The sequence below is a fragment of the Montipora foliosa genome, chromosome 2, assembly GCF_036669935.1.
Source record: "Montipora foliosa isolate CH-2021 chromosome 2, ASM3666993v2, whole genome shotgun sequence".
NCBI classification, from domain to species: Eukaryota; Metazoa; Cnidaria; class Anthozoa; order Scleractinia; family Acroporidae; genus Montipora; species Montipora foliosa.
Genome location: NC_090870.1, coordinates 51,569,522 through 51,579,521, shown reverse-complemented (window position 1 = coordinate 51,579,521; position 10,000 = coordinate 51,569,522). Strand labels below are relative to the sequence as shown.

At 41.5% G+C, this 10,000-nt stretch overlaps 1 protein-coding gene across 1 annotated transcript in view; it reads right to left on the bottom strand.

Annotated features, from left to right (window-relative positions):
* Positions 1 to 4,108: 4,108 nt before the first annotated feature.
* The window catches only part of LOC137990935 (uncharacterized), an 8,173-nt gene continuing 2,281 nt past the window's right edge, over positions 4,109 to 10,000 (bottom strand). Inside the window, exons 2-3 of the mRNA XM_068836056.1 lie at positions 6,895 to 8,121; positions 4,109 to 4,926 (exon numbers count right to left, since the gene is read on the bottom strand). Coding sequence (XP_068692157.1) covers positions 4,457 to 4,926; positions 6,895 to 8,121 — 1,697 coding nt within the window. The 3' untranslated portion in view covers positions 4,109 to 4,456. The remainder of the gene's footprint in view (positions 4,927 to 6,894; positions 8,122 to 10,000) is intronic.

The following is a 10,000-nucleotide window of genomic DNA, read 5'->3' as shown; positions in this document are numbered from 1 at the left end:
AGCAATGTCGAAACCACTTGCCACCCACTTTCAACCGTGATGAATCGATGTTGAATGAGCTTAAATGCGTTTAAAGTTTGCTTCAACAGCCATTCAACATCTCTTTTGTTATCGCCAATGTTGAAGGAAGTTAAAGCCGTTCGCCACCCTTTTGTCAAGATTGATAGGTATGCGCGTGCGCACTAATCGGTCTCAACGGCGTAGCCATGTCCCTATTAGGGAGCTTACGAAACGACGATGCCGACGGCAACGACGACGCTACAAAACAATAGGTTTAGCGAGCAAAAACAATGGCTCTGCACGTGCGTTTTACATTTTGGTACATCTCTTTGCCGTCATCTCTTAAATGACGACGTGAAATGACCAAATTCAAGGTTCTGTGGAGGACGTTAGCACATGACGATGACTTTTCAGTTCTCTCTCTACGCTTCCAACTCACTCATACCAGTTTAATTCCTCGACAGTTACTACACATTTTAAACGCGAAACGACATGAAATAGTTTCGTAGTGATATGAATAACGCGAACTCGTAAGCTCCCTATTTCTGTACAGGGGTGCAAAGGCTGGAGTAGTGGTGAGAGCACTCGCCTCCCGCCAATGTGGCTCGGGTTCGACTCCCAGACTCTGCGTCATATGTTGGTTGAGTTTGTTGGTTCTCTACTCTGCTTCGAAGTTTTTCTCCGGTTTCCCCTTCTTCTCAAAAACGAACCTTTCATTTGATTTCCGTTAATTTGTTGATTTCAGTTTTACGGTGTCCCCAATTAGTGTTCCAGGGTTAAAAAGACTAGACACTTAAATAAAGTTCCTTTCCTTTCCTTCCATATTCATAGTAATAACCGCAGGCTTAATACCAGGCTTCTGCTGAAGCTTTGTCAAATCAAATGATGTGTTGAAACCGTACGCCACCCCTGGGGTCAACGCCGCTTAACGTCGTTCAACAAAATCGAACGGTTCATAGGAGGTTTTCCGACATGCTGGTGGACGAAAACAAAAGATCTCTCAGCTTCTTTTGTTCGTCAAACAGAAGTCGTACATTTCTCTATAGTTACTGGTGTCTCTAGAGGTTGGTTGAAAACGTCATATAAAGAGCAGTTTTCATTGTCATTCCTCTCATCTATAATAGACCATATTCGTATTCTCAGTATTGGGCTGGAACTACAATCAGACAAAACCGTTGGGAAAGTTAGCACTTTTGACGTCTTCTTTGCTTCTTTCCCCACCCCGCTAATTCAATGTTGTACAAAACTGGACGGTTTTAGTGGGAAAACGTTGTTACCTTCCAACATTGAATAGGAAGAGAAGGTGAGACTATTTCTTTTGCCGTTTTATAGAAGCAGCTTGAAGTACAGCTCTGGTGCGGTTCATTTAGATAACCTTCCCAACTACTTTTGTCTATGATTGTAGCTTGCAGTGGAGGCTAGGGTGGGGGAATGTATTAAAAAGTACTTGCATTTGAAAAGATTCCCCGCACTAGCCTCCATTGCAAGCTAGTTCCAGTCCAATACTGAGAATACGAATATGGTCTATTGAGCTTTATTCTTGTGATGTTTTATTGACTATACGGACCAATTTGACTTAAAAAAAAACAAGAAATAAAGACTGGCATAAACTTGAAATCAGTTGTAACACATGATGCCAACGTGACTCTTCTACGCTGTACAAAGATGCAAAATAGGTAATATTCGTTTGGAGAAACAGGCCTGCTTCATGTTCCAGGCAAAAGCTTTATTGTTGGCTAACGACACAGCAATGCTCAAAAATTACAATGGCGCGAAAAACTAGCACCACGAACTAAACGAATAGTGTCAGTAAGGCCAGGAAAAACTCACGTAACCCCCCTTATGGGAATAGGAAACCTGGGTGAAGCCACTGACAAATTCCTTCCCTCCACTAGACCAGGAATGAATAAACTAAATTCTCATGCTCTTTATAGCCTGTAGCTGCTCAACCGACGAACGCTTCGTATAGCGCCTCTTAGTAGTGCAGGGATTTTACCACCCTGAAAGTTCGGGATCGATTAGCTTGTAGCCTTCATTAGAAGCATCACCTGACTTAAAGCTATGGAAACAGTTTAAATTAACCGGTTGTCAATAAAGGGCGATAAGTACTTTCTGAACTCGTCACGAACGGTGGTATAACTGACACCGAGAGACTGTGGAAATGTGAGCCTTTCTTCGTACTGACAATTCTACGTAAAACTGGGAAAGTAGAATCATTCAAAGCCGACAATAAGCCAATGATCTCCGTAATGGCCACTGGACATGAAACCTTTCCAGACCTAGCAATAAAAGAGGTGTGACGTTCGCGAAACTGATCGTTCTTATATTCAAAAATAAAGATTGACATACCTACGCACCTGATAGAAATATCCCTAACCTTAACGCTTAACAACTCGGAAAAGCCCCGCATAATGGACCAATAACAAGAATAAAAAGCGAATGTGCGCTGGCAGCAGGAGTGTTGTAAAACTGCGTGACTTTCAGAACTGTCTCTAAGAGTTAAGGGCTCCGCGGTTGCAGGTTCCCTGGGAACGAGGTTGCTGAAAATACGCTATTTTCCTCTCGGGCGTTGGTGCACTTTTTACCATCTTGTCTTTCTGCCAGTAAAGGTACACAAAACCACAGATATCTTCAAGAATCATTTTTAGAGGAAGATGTTCTCCTAATTTCATTATTTGATAACGCAGATGGCCAAAACTTCTACAACACAATGAAAGCGGCTGTTCTCCAGGTTTTCCAAGGCTCAATGTTGTTCTGTTGCCTCACTACATCAAGAAAAGCGAGTCTCGTGGATTTGTCACTGCCGAAGGTTATTACGCCGACTCCTTGGTGACAAACGATGCTGTGTACCTTTCCTTCTTCTCAATCCATGCAAACACTGACAAGGCTTTTGATGTTTTTCCAGAGAAGCACTGATAAAGATATGGTTGCAGTTTATAGTGCTGAAATGTTCCTGCACTTGGAGACAGCCTTCGATGCATGACATGGGAGATTGACCAAAATCACCCAGTAGCCCAAACTCTGTTTTCGTATATTGAGAGTAAACGTAAAATGCAATAATTTGATTTAGTATATACTAAAAGAGCGGATGGCGTTCAAAGCGCGCTCTGATTGGATGCTCAAACTCCGGATATTCTTTGCTATTCACCTCCGAGCAACTCGCGCGGGATTTGCGCCCGAAAATATTGTAATCGTTAGAGGAATAATGAGTTAAAATCATTTTTTGTGCTATATTATCTCACTTTTTAGTAAATCCACCACCAGCCAACTCCACTTCGGTGAATAGTTGTTAGTTATCCCCCATATTTTCAGTTTAAGGACGGTGCCTACTAATTCAAAGGTATTTTTGCGCGGCTTCCTGAATATGCGGGAAACGTAGATCTTAACAAGTATTATTGAAATCCAAAAAGAAAATTGGGGGTAACCACTCATTTTTCAAAGATAATTTTAAAATCAGCTATATTTGTAAAAAGCTTGCTAAGTTCTGCTTTCTCCGCATAGTTTTGAGCCGCGCGAAAACATCCCTGTATTAATAAGCACCGCCCATAGGAAATCCGAGTATCTCGAGATGCGCAGAACGTATGCGCAATAACAATCGTAGGCACAGTCCTTAACTGGGGTTGCACAGAGCTATTGAACTACCTTTCCCTACTAGCCAAGGAACTCATGGACAAAGATAAAACGCGCCCGAGTCCAGGGGTGTATCCAGGAAGCGGGGGTCCTGGGGAGCCCGTGACCCTCCCTTTGTGACCGTCAAAAACATAATACAAACCATATTTGTGAGACTGGAACAGAGTAATTTATGTTACCTGGAACTTACTTCATCTATACAGCTATTTTGTAGGCTTGTTCCCTGCCCCCCCAACGCCGAGTTCTCTGCTCATCCGAAAAATTGTCACTTTCACTAAAAACAGCGTGGTTGTGGAGATGACAAATTGGTAAGTACCCTGGGTGTGACAGAGTGTGACGCCCCTCCACTTGAAAAAATACTATCTACGCCCCTGGAGTTGACTTGTTTTGATTCCTATTGTAATTTTTCAGGGCTATCATCGGTTGCGATAATTTAATTAAAGATTATATAGAGAATGATAGACCTTGCAGCCTTTTCTAATATTTATTGTATAGTTAATGTATCGTTTTGAAAACGACTGCAGACATAAGAAATCTTCAAAATCTTATCATCATCGAGACGTTTTATACGCTTATAGCCCTGCTCTTCTCACAAACTGCACAAATAAGGCTTCGTCGTACAACGTTATTCTGCTGACACGCAGAGAATATCCTTCGTGTAAGAGCATTTAGAGTCATATTCGACAAAGAATGAGATGGCCATGACGTTGAATTGCAGTCAGTAATTGATCTATCAGACGTTCTTACGTTTCAATGATGTTTTGAGAAAAAAATAACTAATTGCCATGATATAACAATTCCATTTTATCTTTGAGGCAAGCGAATTTCAGTAAAATTTCAATTGATTCAGTTTTTTCTCATCCGATCGAAGCTTTTGTAAATAAGCCTCAATGGCACTCAATGAAAACGTCGCCTTCTTAACTACAAGTTTATTGCGCCTTATTGCCTCGTCTATCTTTTCCTGTGCTTTCCTCTCATCTTCTATCTCCGCTTCAGTCTCTTTACTTAATTCCCCTTCCGCAGACGCCAGCTTATTTCTCAGAGAATCCACTTCCTTTGCTATTGAGCTCCCTGTCTTCTCTTCATCTCGGAAACGTTTCTCAGCTCGATAAATTGCCAACTCTTTGGCTCCGTCGAGTTTTGTTAATATCTTGTTTGTTGCCAAAAGTTGTTTGTAAAGATGGGCGTCGTTTAGTCGAGAGTATTCTGGGATTCTGGAGCGAAGTATCTTGGAGCCATTCCGCGTGTGAATAACGCCAAGTCTTTTTTCAATATTATTCAATGCCTTTGCAGCTTCTATAAGATCAAATTAAAATCATAAAAAATCTCCCAGATAAGTAAAAAAATGTGTTGATGTAAGAGCTTCAGTCGAAAAGAAATGGACAGGCTCAGACATTTCTCAATTCTCGCGACCAACCGTGGCTAAGATTGCCAAAAGGTCAATAACATATATTCTACTTTCCAATCAGTTTCTTTCCCCGCCATGCAAGTAGTATATAGAACTAGCGTTTCTATCGATCTGGATCTTGTGGATCGGTCCACATGTCAGCCCGTAACCTTTACCCCTAACCCTAAGGAGCTAACCCCGCACCCTAACCCAAATCCATAATCCAAACGAGTAGAAAAAAAGTTATTATTCCAACTTTCGTCTCTATTCTCATTGGATGTCATTGTCGTAGAGAAATGAAAAAGGAATAGGGAAATGAAAAAGGAACATTATATATAATGTACCCAACGTGAACGAGACCGTCAAACGAGTTGCAAAACGAGATTTGGGCGAACCACTATTCTATATACTACTCATTCACAAGTGAAGTGACCAAATTTAGTTACTTCGGGTGTATTATTATATGGAAAGCAATCAGTCTCAGGCTAAATATAACACTCTGATTGGCTGGTTCTTGGTTTGGATTTTACAGTACAGACCATTACCTTGGAAACGATCCGTTTCCGTATTTTTTTGTCTTTCACGGGTCCGTACTGCCACAACCTCGTGCCAATCTTCCCCAGTACGTTTAAAGTGCGGGTTATAGACAAAATTGAGAGAAGTGATCCTCTCACTTAGCTGGAAAATTTAAATTCAGGTGGCTTCAACTGGATTCGAGCCCATGACTTCTGCGATGCCGGTGCAATGCTCTACCAACTGAGCTACTGATTAAACCACTTTGGGCTCCTTTTGAAAGTACCTGAATTTTTCACGGGAACACATGCTCCCAACCAAGAGAAAATGATGGGACCTCGGTCCGATGTTTGAAAGAAAATAAATATTCATTAGCCTTGCACGTACGCCGTCATTTTCTCTTTTCACTATAACCTGAGAGCGAGGCAAGACTGTATGCGGACGTCTCTGAAGACAGAATTCCGCTAGAACAAAGACTTCCGCTCGTCTAAAAATAACTTTCGTGGACATGACATATCCCGGCCAACGCCCTGAGCCTCCCTCTCTGTCCCCTCATTTTCTCTTGTCCCAACCTAATTACTTTATAGCTCAGTTGGAAGAGCATTGCACTGGCATCGCGTGCACAGGTCTTGCATGGGTTCGAATTCCGTTGAAGCTACCTGAATTTTGCAGGTGTCTGTAAGAGACAATTGCTTAAATGAGTCCTTTGAGGTTAGTGATCACATCGTACAAAAACCGCGATAGTGGAACGCAAATCGCGCACTGGGAGATCAAAAACAAAGCAGGATAAATCTAAAGTTTCATTGTTTTAGATGTCCCATTGGGCATGCGTTCTAGTATGGCGGTTTTTGTACCATTTGATCACTATCCTACAAAGGGCCCGTTGTCGAACTAAGTGCAAGGATCACTTTTCTCCATTTCGTTTAAAGATTTTCGTATTCAAGTACTGGTGGAGGATTGGACGGTGTACAAATCAGTGACCCCCAGCTTTCAGGTTACCGCATACGTTAAATTTAAGCAGCAGTTCATTTTTGTCGATCAATTGCATGCTTTGTTGGATGGGAAAGGACTGGTTTTTATTTTTTCTCTCCCTCCCTAGAGGCCATTTTGCGTTCATCTTTACTGGGCCGAGTAATATATCAGACAAATTGACTTAAACAGAAGTATCTTATATAAAACGGTTGTAGACTTCGTTCATAATCATTTGTCTTTATGTTGTGTTTACGTATAGCTTAATTACTGCTGTACTGATTTAATTTCTGAGCGATCAGAAAAGAAACACCTAGGAGCATGTATGCTTTCACAGTAGGACGGTAAAGTTACAATATAATGCAATATGGGGTCTTCATCAGCTATCAACTTACTTCGTGCCATGTAGAGTCGGTTGGTTGCGTTGTTCTTTGCCTGCCTTGCCATAGCGAGAGCTTGATTAACCGTCAATCCAACTTTTCTGTGAACATTTCTCGTAAGCTTCCTTACCATCTTCACATCCTCCATTAGATCTTCCATCTTCAACCGGAAGTTTTTCCGGACATCATTTAAGTCATTTATGGCTTGCCTTTCAGCTCTCAGAACATTCATTCTTATTTTCCTCACTTCCAAGAGAAGAACGGGATCGAATGACTTTGTCCCTTTCTGCATCTCCTGTTTTTCTGCAGCCTCTCCGATAGGACGTATTTTCTCGGAAAAACTCTGCACCGGACCAGATTCTCCATTGGCATCGTGGCCACTTGAGCGCATTTCCGGTTCACCGCTTATTTGAGAATCATTGAAACTTCCTCGTTTGATTCTTTTGGGATCTCTAGTCGGTCCGCCACGATCCACAAAATACTTCTTAGAGCCAGCATATGGGCTGAAAGTCTTTTTCAATTCATCAGTAGTTTTTTCGTTTCCAAATTGCCCATCTCTAGTTACCTTTCCAACGATCTCTTTGTTATCTATGACGCTAACAGTTTTGCCTGCATCGGATTTGTCCTCCAGGAGTTTTGGGAGCATGTTCACTTCTCTAGCAATGCCAGAGTCAAAGACTCCTTCTTCTGGGTGCAAAAGTATGCTATGCAAAGTCATTTTTGTTATATCTTCATGAGGTTTATAACCATGTTCCCCCTCCTCTTCGTCAAAGTTAAAATTTCCATTCTCTTGGCTCTTCTCCCTTGAGAAGGTTCTTGCGTTTAAAAACTGTCCTTTAATCTCCTGATGGTCGACCTGCCTTTCATGCGAGGGATTTACATTGTTTGAAGAATTTGTCGCTTTTCCAGTCTTAAAATCTTTCATATACATGTTATTCTCCACGCTGGTTTTTTTGAATGGTTCGTTGTGCTTTCGATGTTTTTTCCCTGTTTCAATATAATCAGAATCCTCTGTATCTACAACTTCATTCCCTTCATGTTTATCATGTTTGGACGTTTCCAGCAGGTCAAAGGAAATGTCAGAACTCTGGAGGTCATCGCTGTCTTCCAACGATGTCGATTCGACGTTATCCGCAAAAGGTTCAGGATTGGCCACAGATTTAAACTCCAAAGATAAGGACTGTGGGTCGTTTTTGGGACTTTTTCCAAACAAAGCGTTGAGGTCATCGGATCTGGTAATACCTGTTTAGGAACAACATATCAATCTAATATCATATCAGTGGAGTGCAGGGATGGCGCAGTGGTGAGAGCATCTCGCCTCCCACCAATGTGGCCCGGGGGCCCGTTTCTCGAAAGTGCCGAAAACATTTCGGGCCCGAAAAGCCATTTGTGAACTGCTAACCGCTTATTTTGGAGAGCCGATCTTTTAATGTGTTTTCAAGGTAACAAAAAGAAAAATAACTGTGAAGTTTGACGACTTAAATCCTCTCCGTTCTTGAGATACAAAAGGAACTGTGACACCAGAAAATGGCCCGTAAATTTTCGGGAGTTTCGAGAAACGAGCCCCAGGTTCGTTTCCCAGACTCGGCGTCATGTGTGAGTTTAGTTTGTTGGTTCTCTACTCTGCACCCAGTGGTTTTTCTTCGGGTACTCTGGTTTTCCCCTCTCCTCAAAAACCAACATTTCATTGATTTGTGTTAATTGTTAATTTCAGTCTACAGTGTCCCCAATTAGTGCTCAGCGCTTGAACGACTAGACACTTAAATAAAGTAATTCCTCTCCTTTCCTTTAATCCGTTTTTAGATTTTTTCACCATCGGAGCACGGTTCTTTCCGTTTTCTGTGCGTTTAAAGGGAAATAGCAAAACCGATAGCTCTTAAATCTTGAAAACTATGTTATTATGGTTTTTACGTCTATATTTTCGAGGTTTTACTCACACAAAAATAGTGATAGAAGAAAAAGTGGTGAGTACCCTTTGCGCCAACGTATTCACGGCCTTTGTTTATTCTCAGTGGTTCCATTGCTTCAATTTTCAAGCTTTTAACCCTTTCACCGCCTAGGGCTTCCCCATTGACGAGTAAAATCGTTTGGCGTTAGACAGAGTAAAATCTATAAGTGTCAGTTGGCATTTATGGCAGTGAAAGGGTTAATGGGCGAACCTTGATGTTATTAACCCCTTCAACGCTGAGGGCTTCCCCATTGACGAGTAAAATCGTCTTGCGTTAGACAGAGTAAAATGTATAATTGTCAATTGGTATTTATGGTGGTGAAAGGGTTTTTAAGCCAGTGTATCAACTGATGGATGTATTTTCGGGATTCCTGCCAGCATTGCAAGGGTTCCTAATGGGGCACGTAGCACCTGCCGTCAACCTGCGTGGGAGTCAAATGTCGGTACGCTTTTGAAAGATGTATAACTAACCGAGCAATCGAGATGAGGCAGATAATTATATCTATCTAGATTTTTAAAGGTATTTAGCACTATCATGAATGATCATATGAAGAGAACAATTAGCGGCAGCGTACAGTTGACCATATTGAACTATCAACTTTGGGCACTCGGTCATGATGGAATGAAACGTCAAAGCTATCCAGATTGATTACCCATAAAAAGGCAATGTAAACCAATGGATACATCATCTACTTCTTGTAGCTCCGTAAAATAAAGAAGAACGATGCTATTTGAGCTAAATACTCCACAATGGGTAACACATTTGCGTTCCGAGTTTGAAGTCATTAAACAGAACCAAGCTCCAACAAGAAGCAGCAAATAACTGAACATTGCTTGGAGCAGAGATTGAATAAAGAATTGGATCGGAGGAGACTTTTTAACGAAGCATGGCAGCTTCGTCAGGTGAAAGACTCAGTGCATGTTGTTGGAGCGGGCAAGGCAGATCACGCTGCTCTATGACCGATAGTTACTCAATGGAAGCAGGTTCCTTTTCTCCTTTCTGTAAGGAAGTAAACAATTGTGTATTAACTGACGTCTTTACCTGACGTCTTTACCTGAGATGAAAAACCAAAGGGGAGTGATGTTTGAAAAAGACGGATGAACAGGTTCAACAAAAAAAACAGTGGAAAGCTGGATGTTCTTCGAAAAGAAAATATTCAATTTTACAGTGTA